Source organism: Periplaneta americana, chromosome 1, assembly GCF_040183065.1.
Source record: "Periplaneta americana isolate PAMFEO1 chromosome 1, P.americana_PAMFEO1_priV1, whole genome shotgun sequence".
Taxonomy (NCBI): Eukaryota; Metazoa; Arthropoda; class Insecta; order Blattodea; family Blattidae; genus Periplaneta; species Periplaneta americana.
Window position 1 is genome coordinate 34,484,973 of NC_091117.1, and position 17,990 is coordinate 34,502,962.

Below are 17,990 nucleotides of genomic sequence, written 5' to 3' on the forward strand. Positions count from 1 at the left end.
TCTGAGTGAGATGGTGATAATGCTAACCAGATGAGTCGTGTCTAGCGCCGAAAATTACCCAGCATTTGCTCTTAATGGGTTGAGGGAAAACCTCACCAGGTAACTTATCCCAACCAGGATTTGCACCCGGGACCTCTCGTTTCACAGTCAGACGTGCTAAACGTTACTCCACAGTAACAAATTGACAAGTTTATGTTTTATTATACTGCATCTTTACGTAAAACTGCGTGTGGGATGCGATCATAAAACAGGAATATTAGGAGAATAAAAAGAATATTTGGAGAAAATGGAATACAAGGAGGTTGGGGTGAAGTCTTGAGAGTGTATGGGTTTCCGATACTGGTATAAAATTTAAGGGCTTGAGGCACCAGGCCTTGGGATTTATTAGACATTCGTCTGAGGTTGGTATCTGATCCTGACAGGTCTTACGCAAAATAATTTCTAGCACAATAATTAATAATAGATCCCTATTAGAAACAACAACAACCAAATTTCTTGGCTTAAGAATCGATAATGTGTTAAATTGGAAAAATCATATTAAAGAAATTACCCTCAAACTAAATTCAGCTTGTTTTGCTATTAGATCTATGCAAAAGATAGTAAATATCAATACCTTAAAAACAATATGCTTTGCATACTTCCACTCGGTAATGAGTTTTGGAATAATATTCTGGGGAAATTCCACAGATAGTAACAGTATATTTCTATTACAAAAAAGAGTAATTAGAATAATAGTAGGTGCCAAATCTAGGGAATCGTGTAGGACTATTTTAAAAAAACTACAAATAATGCCCATGGCTTGTCAGTATATATTTTCATTAATAGTCTTCCTCGTATGTAATCGTGAAAACTTTGTAACTAATTCAACAGTTCATAGCATAAATACACGTCAAAGAAATGACTTTCATACTCCATCGGCAAGTCTATCGTGCTATCAAACAGGAGTGCGTTATATGGCAGTAAAAATGTTTAATAGCCTCCCTATCGATATAAAAAATGAAACTCAAAACATAAAATTATTTAGGGCCAAATTAAAGAAGTATCTAATTTCTCACGCCTTCTATTCTGTAGGTGAATTCATGACATTCAATAACACTTCATGAAATTGATACTAAAACTATGTGTTGTACCATTACACTATATTGTAAATCTCGTCTGTACATATTTCATCTAGACTGTGACTATAAATTAAGATTTTATAATAGTATTAAGTTTTTTGACTTGTTCCATATTCTAGCTGTCAGCATGTATGAATACCATGGAATGTTAATAAATACAATACAATACAATGGCGCACCTGTCAGTATCGGATTCATGAATACTATCCAGACCATCTCGGATCTGGACAATCATCGCATCTATAGAGCGCAAAATGGGTTAAAGCAAGCGTAAGTGAATCAGTTGCTGGCCCAGCACTTGCAAAGCAAGCCAAGAGTCCCTATAGAGACTTATTTTAATTACGTTTTCTTAAACAATGCACTATAATATTTGTATGAATAAATAAATTTTAATGGACGTCACCCTCTCCACAAGTCTCATATTATTGTAACGTTAATTATTTAAGCACAATTGATAGTACTAATGTACAAAAATTGTCAAAAAAATAATAAATAAATAAATAAATAAATTTATAAACGAGCTCGTATTAATTCACATACCCATATACTATATTTTTATTTATTCATTCATAGTTTTCTGCTCAAGGCCATGTCTTTCACCACAAACCCAGCATTCTCCATTCTTTCCTATTTTCTGCTTTCTTCTTAGTCTTCGCATATGACCCATATATCTGTCGTCTATCATATGATATCTTCTTCTGTCCCGAACTCTTCTTCCGTTCATCATTCCTTCCAGTGTATCCTTCAGCAGGCAGTTTCTTCTCATCCAGTGACCCAACCAATTCCTTTTTCTCTTCCTGATCAGTTTCAGCACCCACTATCTCCAACACCACTTCATTTCTTATTCTGACACGCGCCATTCTTCTCCATATCCATGTTTCTGCCCCATACAATGTCACACTCCACAAAAAGTACTTCACTAGTCTCTTCCTTAGTTCTTTTTCCAGAGGTCCGCAGAAGATGCTCCTTTTCCTTTTAAAAGCTTCCTTGTCATTGCTATCCTCCTTTTAATTTCCTTGGAGCAGATCTCGTTATACTACTTATAGTAGAGCCAAAGTATTTGGTGCTGTCCACTTGCTCTACTGTCTCATTTAGAATTCGCACGTTCACCTTCTTTATTTTTCTTCCGATAATCATGATCTTCGTATTCTTTGCATTTATCTTCATCCCATACTGCTCACAGCTGTCATTTAGCTCCAGTAGCACATCACTTAGTATCGTCTTCTCTTCTGGTAATAACGCCATACCATCACCAAAGCTTATGCACTTTATTCGTATTCTTCTTCCTCCTACTTTCACTCCTCCCATGTTCTGAAAACAGTTCTTCATTAAATCCTCCAGGTAGATGTTGAACAGGGTAGGTGATAAAGGGCATCCTTGTCGTACTTCTCTCCCTATTTCACTACCTTCTAACATTTCTTCTCCTATCCTGACTTTGACTCGTTTCACATAAATATTACTGATCAGCCTCCCCTCTTTCCAATCCACACCAATTTTCTTCAAGATCCCCATCAGTTTATTCCAATCCACTCTGCCAAATGCCTTCTCTAGGTATATTTCGCCGATTGTTCGCAGCAGTCCAATTGCATCTCTCATAACTTTACCCTTGCTGAAGCCAAACTGCTCTTTTTCCAACTATCTTTCCGTATTGTTATATTAACAGTTATTTATTAAATGTATGAAATGCGCGGTTATTTTGAGTCGATGTAATTGGTGAAAGCGAAAATATTTTCGAAGAGAAGAGTCCAAGAATTCGCCATGGAAATACCTGACATTTACCTTACGGTTGGGAGATATCTCGAAAAAATTCAACTAGGCAAAGAAACTACGCGGGATTCGAACCCTTATAGTACGTTGATGACCATATTCTTATAGCTAATTATAGGGCTGAAGAAAAGTATTGGTATCAGGGTAGTAATTCCCATATTATACATTGTTTACAAAATACGTCCCGTTGCAGGGTGTCTCTACTGTCTATAAGGAGCAGAGAGAGTAAACATTCGACACTCCTCAATAGTAGACCTCAGTGGCGGCTCCTGCGTATTTCTTAAGAGGAGGAAAGAAGGTAACAGGACGAAATTACACCTTCTTGAATGAAACATACTACAAATTAGCCAACATGCAAACATGTAAGACCAGGTAGTGTTGGGGTTGGTCTTCCCTTCTGTATAGCAATAATCTGTTCTTGTAAACTGAGTTTCCTAAATTTTCCAAAGTTATATGTTTTCATTTCCATTCACTGTTGAATAATTGCACAAATTAACAATTTTATTACAAGAAAATTCACCTCGCAGCATTTTTCGAGCACACTACAGCATCACACGTGTTGGAAGAGACTATAGCTACTAACACGTAATCGGAACCGCGGAAATGGGAATGGGAAATAATCTGAGGAAAGCGAGAACACTGCACCCACCCACGTGGTCTGTGTTGCCAAAAGTACATTTTACAAGTTCAGTATCACATGCTTTTGAAGAATATCAGTTCTTGTAAAGTCATACTACCATTATTGTTCAAAGTTGCCGGTGGCCAATTTTTTATGTTAGAAATAATGTAGTTTGGGGTACCTACTTTCAATTTCAAATATATTTGTACAAAACTGACAACTTGGCTGTTGCTCTGTCTAGTACACAATGAATGGAAGTGAATTTCAGGGGCCAAAAAGCTCTGCGATACTAAAGTAGAACTACTTCCTCTTTGTTTTATATAAACCCGACTTTAACTTTCAAATATCCTTGAAAGTTTCAAACCATGAATAGTAGCCTATATAAAGTGCAATGAATAATATTTTTGATTCATAATTAAAAAAAAAAAAGTTTATATGGTGTCTTTCACAGCGTTGCGTTAAAACGGTTTTTATTGTGCCTCCTCCTAGATGTGTTAGTCTGGTTGAATGCAAGATCGTTAGATGGCAGCGGTAGCGAGCTTGCCGCACGACCAGTCGGTTTCTATTTCCCGCCCGTGCGCTGATTCAGAGGAGGATCTCCTCCCTCTCCGTTCATTTACTCGCTTTAAAACTCTGCTTCTTTCTCTGGCCGCTAGTGCGCTGTTGTCTATGTGTGTTAACTGCAGTAAAGGAGGAATGGATTGACTTTCCTCCACACAAACAATCTCGCAGCTTTCTCACAGTTTTCTAGCAGCACATGAGCGCGCATCGTTTAAAACTCGATCAACCGAGGTTTTCTTATAGCTGTGAACTTAAATATTATCGAATCTTCCTTGAATTTCAAGGCACATATTTTATTTGGTATTTACTTTCAAAAGAAGAAAAATGTGAGGAGGACGTTCCTCCCTTCCCTCCCCCGAGGAACCGCCACTGGTAAACCTGCTTAAGTGACGTGAGGTTGTATCAGAATGCCAAAACAAAAATCCAACAAAAAAACAGATAAGACGACTGAATTCAGAACATGGGGAAAATGTGTTTGAATTAATTGATAATAAAGATATATATAATTTTTTTTTTTGTAAATTTAATATTTGTTCCAAGTTAATCAATTTGAAACATAAGTAATCCTGTAAATGTAAATTCTGTTACGAGTTTATTCAGACAGAGCAGAGTGTACAAGCAGCCGCTACCATAATTTGTCAAAATATACTTACTTACCAAATTTATGAAAGGTGCTGATACTGAATTGTCCATACATTTTTTAGCATCTTTTTAGGAAACCATCCATCACTCGGTGTAGCTTCTGTTGAGAAATGCTGGCAGTCTCTTGAAGGACATCAAGTTCCAGTTCTTCCAGGGTGTGCGGGTTTGCCTGGTGTACTTACATCTTTTAATTTATACCAGAATTAAATGTCTATGCAGGCTAGGTGGGGAGACCGAGGGGCACAAACCCTGATAACTATTCTGGTTGAACACACTCAATTTCTGTACTCGAAACGTTGGTTGAGTTGTGACAAACTTCTTTTTTAAAAAGACGAAATAATGCTCTCTGTCGGTTAATTCTTTAAAAAGTGAAGCCAAAATCGTATTCACGTATTATGTGTGGGCATTAAATGTCTCATGAACGATTTTTTTAGTCTACACACATACGGAGGTTACATTCTTTTTATTTATTCAGTATACGAAACGGGAATAGTACATTATGCAACGAGTCTATAATGGTAGTAATTAAGACGCGAGGATGTTTATGAAAGGAGCACAAGCTAGTTTCATAATTTTCATACGAGCGTCTTAATTACCATTTTAGGCAAGTTTCATACAACTTTTTATGCTCGACCATGCCGAAATGTACTAATTATACACCTGGTACCAGTCCTTTAATGCATGTCATTAAAGTACACCTACTCATTAAAGTACAGGTCTTCAGCCAATGATAACTCAGCTTACATGTGTTCAGCCAATGACAAGTCAGCTTTGTACCGTTATAAAACCGCAAGTATCGATTATTCTCGGGTATGCAATCGAAAGAGAATTAGCGAAAAGTCACAGAGGCTGAAATCTAATACTGTCGCAGAAGGTTATGTTCTGTTACTATAATAATTAGCGTTAATTGTAAATGATATTCAAATAAATTCAATTTGTCATCTCGTTTTTCAATGTCGAATTCAATAATCAAGGTTATAATATTATAATATTATCAAGTTTAACGGGATTATACATCAAGGTCAATGACATTATTGTTCCTCGGAAAAAATCAATACTTTCGCGTCTGCGCACATCTCACAATTCACGACCTAGAACAAGGTCACTTCCGATCTTGTCAGATACAAATAAAATGTATACATCTGAATACCGTAATTTCAAGTTAGAAATATGGTCGAGCATAAAAAGTCGTATGAAACTCGCCTATAATGGTAATTAAGAAGCTCGTATGAAAATTATGAAACTCGCGCACTCGCTTTCTTAACTACTATCATTATAGGCTCGTTGCATAATGTACTATTATGCTCGACCATATTTTTAACTTGAAAGTATTCATAAGTATTCATGTTATTGTTATGTGAGTGCAATAGCCTACCTCATGAATTGTGAGATGTGCGCAGACGCGAAAGTATTGATTTTTTCCGGGAAAGGAATGTCGACGACCTTGATATAATCTAGAGAGTAAGATAAACATGTCTTGATATAACCTTGAAATTGAATTCGACATTGAAAAACGAGATGACAAATTGAATTTATTTGAATATTATTTACAATTAACGCTAATTATTATAGTAACAGAACATAACCTTCTGCGACAGTATCAGATTTCCAGCCTCCGTGACCTTTCGATAGTTGTCTTTCGATTGCATATCCGAGAATAATCGAAAACCTGAACTTTAATGAATAGGTGTACTTTAATGACATGCATTAAAGGACTGCTAACAGGTGTATAATTACTACATTTCGGCATTGTCGAGCATAAACACTATTATAACACACAAAAAAAAAAATTATTTCGTATTTTTATGTAAAGATAGAGCCTACATGTTTTCAGCAACCTGACATCGGAACAGTCAATTTTTTCACAAAATGGCTAGTGAGGTACACCAAATCAAGTCTTAACATTTTTTACATTATGTTTATGTGACTCTCCTTTCTGAATAATTTTTAGCTATTAAGAATTTGTTATTTTGTCTGATCCGTGTTAAATGTTTTTTTTTTTTTTTTTGTATACGAAAATATTATTTCGGTTCTTAACCAGGATAACATTTTTAAATTCAAATACGAATTATATGAATTGTAAATATACCACTAAATTAATTAAACAACCATTCTACAAATTGTATATTTCTAATTTCAAGTAAAAACCCATTATCACACAGTAGCAGACGGTGGGTGTGAAAGTTGAGGAGGCCAAGACGTGACTGATGAGAATATAAAAATATAAGGCCTGTGACGACCTCATTACCAAGCGCATAATTTATAGATTTTAAGAAATTAAAATTAGGTTTTCCAATTCATGTTTTAGGATTTTAAATCTTATGTTTAGAAATTTATATGATTTTACGGGGAAAAAATAAAAATAAACAACATACTGTTAATATATTACAACGGCTTGGTAAAGATTGCCACTCTCTGGGACACTTTAAGTACTAACCTACGAATTAGGTCTTTTTAGGTCATATTACATTTAAGAATGTTACTCTTTGCTACATAAAACGAACAAGAAAAACAATATTTCGAGAGTAACGAGATAGCAACAAAATTGATTTGAACCTAAGAATCCGGGGCTTGCTCATTACAATTACATAGTCTAATTTTACAGCAAATTAACTGGACGTTCCTCTTTCTTCGCAAACCGATCAAATAGGTCACAACATACTGAACACCTGCTACTAGAAGAAGCTAGAGACAAATCTGCATTTGTTTCTAAACTCTCGATATATTTGAAATACTGTATAAATAAATACATCTCGTAACACAAAAGAATAAAATAACAAGAACACCCGCAAACAAGAGACAAATCTAACAACATAAATGAAAACTTTACGCAGGGAGAGAAAACTAACACGTGACTCAATTTTCTAAAACCAAGAAGAGAGAAAGAGAGCTTCCCAGTACAGACGAAACCAGCCGTGACTATAAGCAGTACAGTTGTCAGTGGTGGGTAGGACGTCTCCAAATTGGCTCCCTTCGCGCGTTCTAGTCAAGTTTAAACACTCTTCTAACCATCTATCTTATTGGTTGAACTGCTGTTGTCATGGTTACCGGGGAGTAGCATCATCTAGCCGACTCCTCTCTCCCACTCTCGCATAGATACTGCAGGCTGCTAGATGTCGACTATACAGGTTACAGCCAGTGGCGTATACTGGTTAAAGGGTTTGGGCTACCGCTGACCCTATTATTACACAAAATATATCTAACAATTACTTTAATTTTAATTACTATGGTAAAACTAATAATACAAAATTATTACATTATGTTATATTATAAACTTTTTCTTTTGTAATTTCCTTGGGCTACCACCGGTAGCCCCGGTAGCCCGCAAAATACGCCCCTGGTTACAGCGCTATCTGTTATTTTCCAGTATGAATTGTTTGTACTATCTACAGTACATCTTAGTCGTAGTGAATAGTAAAATTGATATAAAAGGAAAAATGTTCGTCATTTGCTGTAACTTGTCTGTGATCTTAATTCAGCTGAAATTATTACCGCCATATTGTGTTCTGGTAAAATATTAGGGGATGCTCGGCCTCCCTTGCCTCCCCTGAAAATCCGCCGCTGTTATCACGACTACATACAAGCAACTGAATATGCATGAATCTTTCTGATTCATTCTCCGTGCATTTGTAACATATGTGGTGTGTAAATTGATAATGATCGATAGGTGCTTTATGATGAGTTTTTGCAAAAAATTTTGATAGTGAAACCATGCACAGAGTAGGTTTGTGAATAACTATGAGAGAGATTGAGAACATATACAGAATGGAGTGAAATGGACTGCATAAAAAAAAACTACGGGGACTTTATACATACAAATTTACACTTATTCATAATTTTGGCTTCAACAGCACAGAAATGTGTTTAAACATACACAAAAGAAACTTTTTTGTTTGAACAGCGAAGTTTGTAAATAAGGTATGGTACAGTACGCACATGTTAACTGAAGAATTTTACAGCAGGCGTTCAAAATAATGACCATGCACTTGAATGCATCTGTCAAAGCTTCACAAAGACCCAAGAATGCGCTCGAGCAATCCTGGGTCATTCTTTATTTGCTGGAAGGCACCTCCTGTACAATCTGATACTGCAACTCTTCAGGTGTGGTGATATTTGTTATGTAAACTAGGCTTTTTGCATAACCCCATACACAAAAATCCAAAGGATTTCAGTCTAGTGATCTAGTCCTTCTCTACCTATCCACCATTCATCACATTGTTACGACATTGTCTCACATTTATTAGAAGGAATGGAATGAGGAGAGTGCGGCAAACATACGAAGCATGAATGTTGCCACTTTACCATATTCAAGCGCTTGTTTTTACTGGCAGCCCCAATAGCAAAAATAAAATGGTATTATCTGTAAAAGGTTCATTACGGATCCATATTTAATCGAACTTTCTTGCTTCTTTTCGTTTTTACTTATCCCTAAATTTTTGACCATCACTTTTGAAACACTCTATACAATAAGCCAGAAGGTCTATCTCGGGAGAAGAAATGAAAAGCTACAGAAAAAGGGAAAAAATACATAAAATGACGAGACTCAGGAGGAGAATGAAAAGGAAAAAGCAAAAGAAGAGCACAGAAAAATGGAAAATAAAAAGTGTATGAGAAAGAGTACGACACGATGGAAGAATAGGCAGAGAGGGAGAGAAGAATAAAACACAGAAGAAATGAAGATGGAAGAAAACGATGAGGAAGAAAAGAAGTGTAAAGAACAAAGAAGACGGAAAACACAAAAATCGTTAAGAGCGAATTGATGAGGAGGAAATGTAAAAGTTATGAGAAAGTGAAAGATGACGAGATGGATAAAAAGGAGTAAGAGAAGAATTAAGTAGTAAAGAAATGCGTAAGAGGAGGAGGAGAAAAGTGCAGGATGAAAAAGAGAAGTAGAAGAGTACATGAAAGAATAAGACAAAGACAAGAACAATGAAACAAAAGCACAAGAAAAGGAATAGGAGAGAAAGACAGTGAAATGAAAGACAGAATAAAAAATAATAATAATCCGTGGCGCTACAGCCCGTGAAGAGCCTAGACCGACCAGCCACCTGCCGAAGCAGAGGTGGACGATCATCCAACCAGAATGGAGGTATCGTGTGGTTACCACGATGATCCCCCCAGCCGTTATGGCTGGTATTCGCAACCGGATTTCGCTACCTATCGTAGTTCCCCAAGTGCATCACGATGCTGGGTGGGCACCGGTCCCATACACTGGCCGAAATTTTATGAGAAAATTTCTTCCCCCATGAGGATTCGAACCAGCGCGCATTCCGTAACACGAGTCCTAGGCAGGATGCCTTAGACCACGACATCACAGCGCGGGACAAATAAAAAATAGATGAAGATAAAAAAGAAGTACTGGTGGTGTTGGTGATGGTAGTAGTAGCATAGTAGAAGCCCAATATACTACGGATTCAGATGTAACACAGTGAAAAGCATGGCCCTAGAGAAAAAACAACAGTGATCGTGAAATTCTTCATTGTAGATATTCAGTAATTTGGTCTGCACGTAACAATTTATCACTAATCCTATCATCTTGAGTTCTGTGCCCTTTCTAGACCCCGATTACTATAATTTCTAACAATGTAGAGTCAATTAAAGTATACACACTGCAGCAGCTGATTTTGACTATTTTCCCAGAAAACCCTTCCGTATGTAGAGTTCTAAGGCAACAACCCCTCATCCTCTTGTTCACAGGAGTACAGCCTTATAAACACAGTACATTCGCGTGGAATTGAGTCTACAAATCACATTTCCATCTACAGCAAAATCTGATGAGCTCTGAGTGAGTAAAAATTTACTCTTAACAGTTAATAATAATTATTAAATTATCAACAATCAACAATTATTTTCATGAATATCCTGTTTATTTCCTTACTTTACAAATATAATTATTCATAACGATTTTGTTTTATAGTTACAACAGTGTTTTATTTTTGTACACTTTAATACAGAAAGCAATGTAAGTATAAATATTTTAGACAAATTTCCAAAACAGAGAAAATAACAGATCTACAATAGTCCTACTTTCTCTTCATATTTCGTAAAATCATAAAGTCTTGGCAATAAAGCCATTAACACTCTTGCTCGCCAATATTCCTCATTGTTGAAGATGGTTCAAAATCAGAAAGTAAAAATGCTTTATATTTATTTTTACTATTGCTCTGAGTAAAAATCAGTATCTTCAGTGTTTTTATATATAATGCATTCAATGGGTACACAAAAAACAGTTCATGACAAAGTGGTAAGAGTGAACCAAACAACGGATTCAGGAATGTAACAAACGATGTTCAGTATCTGAAATTTCCCAATGTGTCAGTGTTAAGTGTTTCACACAAAGAAGTTGAAATTCTAATACTATGCACTGATTTTGAACAATGCAATCTCCAAGACGCAACATCACAGTTCAAGCTTTGGTAACTACAAACATTAGTCAGTTCTTGTCAATGAATGATTGAAAACGTGTTATACATAAAAAAAAATTGCTTATCATTAAATAATTGTGAATACGGTATGTGGGGGTTGTGAAATATTAATCATAATTCGAAAATAATATTTTATCTAGTAAAACTGAATGTTTAAATGCTTAAATAATCACTTTATAAAGAGCTTTTTAAAATTTCAGACTAGGGGAGGTTTAAACCATTAATAAATAGTGTACTGAAAGCTAGTCCTTCCAGACAGTAAAATGTTCCTTTTTATTTTATTTAATACTGACACAGTAGAGGAATATTTATTCTTTAATTAATTACATTTTGATTTATGATCGAATACTTGCCATTAAAGTAAGAAAAAGACTATGAAAAATTACAAATACAGTAGAAACCATTTAAGCCAAATGTCAATTACTGGGAATTTCGATATCTTGCCACAAATCTCTGACGTAATATGTATTAACATAATGTTCAGTACTTTTATATCCTTGAAATTAGATTACTTGAAGATCTTTATCTCGATGCACATTCTATATTTCTTGAGACAGAAAGTGTTATGTAATACTAGTGAGAGGTTAGTTTCTAATTGCGATTAGCTCTGGCCACAATTATCGAAAATATGTGTACACACTAGATCTTGTTTCATAGATGAACAATAATTGAAGTTCATATTTTCGATGTTACTTTAAGGTGTATTGTGTGTGTATCTAATGCCTACCCATTTCACTTGCATGATTCAGGTTCCGCATATTGCGGGTAGATGGCAGGACTGTGACCCATTTTCAAGTTACACACCACTTCTGTGGACCACGCTATGCATGGTGTATCTGTGTGGAGAGTTATGTAGCGTACTACAGGGACATCATTTTATTTTTACTTCAATTTTTATTGTACCTGCGTTTCTAAATGTACTTGACTTCTACCCCTTTCACTAATGTCCTTGCTAATGCCAGTCACACAAACTGTTGCCGCTGTTGCTAGCAGTGAAATAAACAGTATAGAGTACAGTGTGTTTCAGAAATATGTTGCGTTTTCTATAGGAGAAAGAGCTTACATTATTGAAGTTTATTTTCACACAAGTATGGTGTGTAGCATAACTGAATTTATCTGTGTGGACTGAGCACAAGTGAAGATTAGAGTTACCGAAAGTACGGTACCCTACAATATGGTACGGTACTTAACAGCATTATTTAAACAAGAGTTTTGTTTTACTGTTTGTAGGTATGAAGGACGATTATGGAAACTGGTATTGCAATATAACCAAATGTGAACAACAGTTTTTTTCACAATTTCCTGATTATATCATTACAGAATATTTTCAAAGAAATGTCATTAATCTGGTAGATAAATTTAGAGCAACAGAGTGTACAGAAAGGAAGAAAAGTGTAAGATGGCCAACAAAGGTGACAGAAGATGCTAAAGAAAGGATGCAGCGAGGTCCTAATAAGTCAGTCAAGAAGTTAGCTGTAGAAATTGGGGTTTCTTACGGAAGTGCTCACAAAATTCTCAGGAATAAATTAGGTTAGTAATATGCTGAATAAAGTAGACATTACATAATGTATATAACCGCCTGAAGACTTGAGTTTGTGAAAAAAAAAATTGTTACTATTCTTCTGTTTTTTAATAAAATACTGTAATGACCAAACTGAAAATCGTAATACTATATTTCCCTGTAACATAAATGGATACACTACTTTTCTCTCCTCCTATAGCTAGTAAAATGATTTGTTTACATATTGCACTAGCAACTCCAAACTCCTGTAAAAGAAGGGGGCTAACAGTGTTTCCGAGTATAGCTAGGTTAATGTTAAAAATGTTAGTAAAAATAAAGTGATGTCCCTGTAGAATGAGTGTATGTATAAGTGTCCGTTTAAGTGTAGTGTAGGCAATAGGTGAGGATGATCATGGAGATGAGGAAGGGAGAAGGGGAAACCCAGTCCCGGCACATAGCCTACTGCCTACTCCTGTCAAATAAAACCAAGAGGGCCACCAGGCTTAATGTCCTCGTCTGACAGACGAATCATTATCAACAGTGACATGTCTTCCCTTCATATGCACTGTGGAGAGATTTGGAATTTAGCCCAGGCATATTGGTGCACAATCTAGAGATTAGAAGTTATGCACCACCATCTCTTCTAGTCTCAAGGTACAAATTTTACACGAAAATTCTGATCCTGCCAAGAATCGAATCTGGACTGGCTGTTGCGATGTATTGTTTGTTGCAGTTTGTAATACGATTTTACATGTTAAAAACGTGTTAGATGTTTTATGTTTAATTTACATCATTACTGTTTGCATTTCATTATATGAGGCAATGCGGATATTAGGGGCAAATCGACAAAGATTTTATTTTGCGAGTTTGCCCCCAATATTCACAACGCCTCATATATGTACATTATTTTACTTTGCCTGTTACCACTATCCTCAATTTAGGTCAAGGGAAGACATTTCGGTTACTATTTTTAGTTGGTTATTTAAAGACGCTGTATCAACTACTAGGTTATTTAGCATCAATGGGAATGGTGATAGTGAGATAGTATTTGGCGAGATGAGGCCGAGAATTCGCCATAGATTACCTGACATTTGCCTTACAGTTGGGGAAAATCTCGGTAAAACCCAACCAGGTAATCAGCCCAGCGGGAATCGAACCCATACCCGAGCGTGACCCTGGATCAGCAGACTGAGCTACACCAGTGGCTCATTTCGGTTATAAATGAACCTCGAATATAATGTATCAAATATCTGAGTTTCACTATAAGCAGAGTTGAATGTATACAGAACTGTACATTTGAAACCAAATTTTCGTCCACTATGTTGTGTGTCAGCATGATTAGCAAGTTCTAGAAATAGGATTATCCTGATTGCAATTGGGGTAGCTCCTGATCGTGATCGGAAGTGTACACACTATAACCATAATCGTGATTAGTTCAATAACAGCGATTAGAGACTAGTCTGTCACTAGTATAACTAGAGTTATGCAGTCAAAGTAATGAAATGGTAGTTACCGGAACTGCTGTTATGTTACAAATTTATTTAGATGAAATAAATTGCAAGACAGAATCACATGACAGATATATCTTTAAATGAGTATGTTACATTGCTGTAATGTATATTTTACTTTCGCACTCATTTACAACTGTGTGTTAAAATGTAATAGTGAATTCATAATTTTATATTCTGTAATTATTACAGTTAAAATTCAGTGCTGGTAATATATAATAATCAATAGTTTTCTAGACTAATTTTTCTCCAAGTAAAAATAACAACATTACTGTTCTCATGTCACGAGAAGGCAAAGAAATGTTCTAGGCAGGGCAAGGCAGAAGCCATGGCACGTGCACATAGTATCGGTATCACATCAATGGCCTCCCCATGCTCTGTCTAGAATATTTCTCTACCATCCCATGGCACGACAACAGTATTTTCGTTAATACCAGGGATGGGATATTAAGACCATCGAAATCTCACGAATGTTGAATAAAATTCAAGATTCGAAAGCTCGAATCTTTGCGCTTTTTCCGTCAATAGAATCTTTCGAATCATAACATAAAAAATATGTTTAAACTTTGAAAAGATTAGTTTTACCTACGTTGTCGTCCAATAGAAGCATTCACGAACAAAAATGGCGATTGTTGCAATTTCGGATGGAACACCACTATTACCTTGTGGCACAGACAAGGGTGTCACATTGTTTTCAGCATGCCACCTAGCAGAATCTTTTGGAACTTTCTAGTAACTAGAAACCGAAAATTCTCGAAACTTTAACTCTAAATAGTTTTGGAGATTTCTAGCAACAGTAACAATTCATGACAAAGTATATAAACGCTGCAAAGCGCACATGACTTAAGTTGTCTATCAATTGAACTACCAGCACTACTCAGAATTTTTAGTTCTACTCAATTTCCTGCAGCATCTCGCTTAAAAATCAACCTCAAGACTCAAGAGTTGCATTTACGTATTTAATTTTCTAAATTTCATTTGAATCTTCTTAATGAATATGGGTATATTTTTTAAACTGTATTGTTAAATTTGTTTTTCATTAAACAGAGATTTCAAATTTTGCTTCAATTAAAAACTTTTAAGTAGAAGTTTTTTCCTCCCCGTTTTTTCTTATTATTATTCTTATATGAAGGATTCGAAAGATTCGAGAAAATTTAGAATTCGTCCCATCACTAATTAATACTGTACTCGTAACCACTGGTAAAATAAATTTTCGCTATCTCGAAATTACGGAAAATCTCATTATTTTTGGTCTTTGAAACACTTCAAGATATTGACGCCTGAATAATCTGTTACGAAAGTCTCATATATACACCTCGTGGCAAACATAAATATATCTGAAGCTTGATTTGCAAAGGTATATGTTCAAATTAGGTAACTATAATTTATATGTATCTATATGCAAGTTAAATGTACGAAAATATCTTTGCAAAAATATTAAGACTTTTCTTAGCATTTAGACTGAAGATTTATCTAGTGCCTCCTAGTAGCTTCAAGGATCCTGAGAATGTAGATAAACAGGTTGATGATATCCAGGTACAAGTTGATAGTTGCAAGGATGTACTCTTCTGGTGATAACTTCTCCATCATCATCTACAAGAAATAAAACAGTCCATTTTAAACGTCAAATGTATAGTAAGATGTCAAATATTCCTTTCAAATAATTTTATTTTCAGAGTGTTTTGAGTCAAAACATCCCAATGAAAGCCTAAAAACTAGAACTCAGAAAAAGGTACTTAGTTACTTACTGGCTTTTAAGGAACCCGGAGGTTCATTGCCGCCCTCACATAAGCCCGCCATTGGTCCCTATCCTGAGCAAGATTAATCCAGTCTCTATCATCATATCCCACCTCCCTCAAATCCATTTTAATATTATCTTCCCATCTACGTCTCGGCCTCCCCAAATGTCTTTTGCCCTCCGGCCTCCCAACTAACACTCTATATGCATTTCTGAATTCGCCTATACGTGCTACATGTCCTGCCCATCTCAAACATCTGGATTTTATGGTCCTAATTATGTCAGGTGAAGTATACAATGCGTGCAGCTCTGTGTTGTGTAACTTTCTCCATTCTCCTGTAACTTCATCCCTATTAGCCCCAAATATTTTCCTAAGAACCTTATTCTTAAACACCCTTAATCTCTGTTCCTCTCTAAAAGTGAGAGTCCAAGTTTCACAACCATACAGAACAACCGGTAATATAACTGTTTTATAAATTCTAACTTTCAGATTTTTTTGACAGAAGACTAGATGACAAAAGCTTCTTAACCGAATAATAACAGGCATTTCCCATATTTATTCTGCATTTAATTTCCTCCCAAGTGTCATTTATGTTTGTTACTGTTGCTCAAAGATATTTGAATTTTTCCACCTCTTCGAAGGATAAATTTCCAATTTTTATAGTTCCATTTCGTACTATATTCTGGTCACGAGACATAATCATATACTTAGTCTTTTCGGGATTTACTTCCAATCCAATCGCTTTACTCGCTTCAACTAGAATTTCCGCGTTTCCCCTAATCGTTTGTGGATTTTCTCCTAACATATTCACGTCATCCGCACAGACAAGAAGCTGATGTAACCCGTTCAATCAGAAAAAGGTTATGTACAGAATTATAAATTTAGTCTGAAAAAGTTAAGGGTCGAATGAGATGCGTGTTATAAACCTCAAATGTACAAAAATGTTCGTACGATACCCACCTTATATTGAACTCTTTTTCAATAGCAATTGTTCAGAGGTTGACTCTCCTGTCCACAATAGGACTCTAATTTCTCATAATATTATGTAATTCACTCATAGTGCTCTGTCCAAGAGCAGGTCTCTCACTGCAAACCCAGCTTTCTCCAATCTTTCCTATTTTCTGCCTTCCTCTTTGTCTCCTCATATGATCCATATATCTTAATGTCGTCTATCATCTGATAACTTCTTTTGCTCCAAATTTTTCTCCTGTTCACCATTCCTTTCAGTGTATCCTTCAGTAGGCAGTTTCTTCTTAGCTAGTGACTGTTAATTTCTTTCTCTCTTCCTAATCAGTTTCAGCATTATTCTTGCTTCACCCACTCTTTCTAGCACAGCTTCATTTATTTTTTCTGTTCATTTATCACGCCACATTTAAAATGATTCCAGTTGCTTCTCTTCACTTTGCCCTAATGTCCATGTTTCTGGACCTTACAATGCCACATTTGAACAAAGAATGTCACTAGTTTCTTTTCTGGTTCTCTCCAAAGGACCGCAGAAAATGTTCCTTTTCAAGCTTCCTTTGACATTGCTATCCTACTTTCGACTTTCTGGCAGCAGCTCATGTTACAGCTTATAGTAAACCCCAAGTATTTGAAGCTGTCTACTTGTTCCACTGCATCATTTTGAATTCGCATGTCTACCTTCTTTATTTTTTCTTCCAATAACCTTAGTCTTCATCTTGTTTGCACTTACCTTCAACCCGTACAGCTCACACTTATCATTATTTTTAATGATTCCTTCTAATTCTGCTCTCAACCGCTTGCTTCTACTTTTTCAAGGTAAGTGTTCACTACATCGTATCACACGCATCGGACGAATTGCACGGATCGGAAAAAGACTATCTTTGCTGTAATTGTTATGTAACCATGTTCACTACATCGTATCGGACGCATCACCTCTTGGCAAATCCGTCAATGTTTCTCGGATGGGCAACTTTTCCGATGTGTGCAATCATGGCCTTCTTTAATAAATCAATTTTAATTGGTGAACTGTTACTATTATGTTGTGCCACGTTCAGTGTGGCGCCAAAATGGCAGACGGAAAACTTATTTCGCGTGTAGAAAATTGCGAAGAATTATATAATTTGAGGCATTTCCATTACAGTAATCA

The 17,990-nt window shown here is 35.9% G+C and overlaps 1 protein-coding gene across 2 annotated transcripts in view; it reads right to left on the minus strand.

The window, feature by feature from the left end:
• Positions 1-10,552: 10,552 nt before the first annotated feature.
• Positions 10,553-17,990, minus strand: part of LOC138694479 (protein lifeguard 4-like) — a 492,919-nt gene continuing 485,481 nt past the window's right edge. For both annotated transcript variants that reach the window (XM_069818248.1, XM_069818238.1), the window contains one exon: positions 10,553-15,734. In XM_069818248.1, coding sequence (XP_069674349.1) covers positions 15,615-15,734 — 120 coding nt within the window. In that variant the 3' untranslated portion in view covers positions 10,553-15,614. The remainder of the gene's footprint in view (positions 15,735-17,990) is intronic.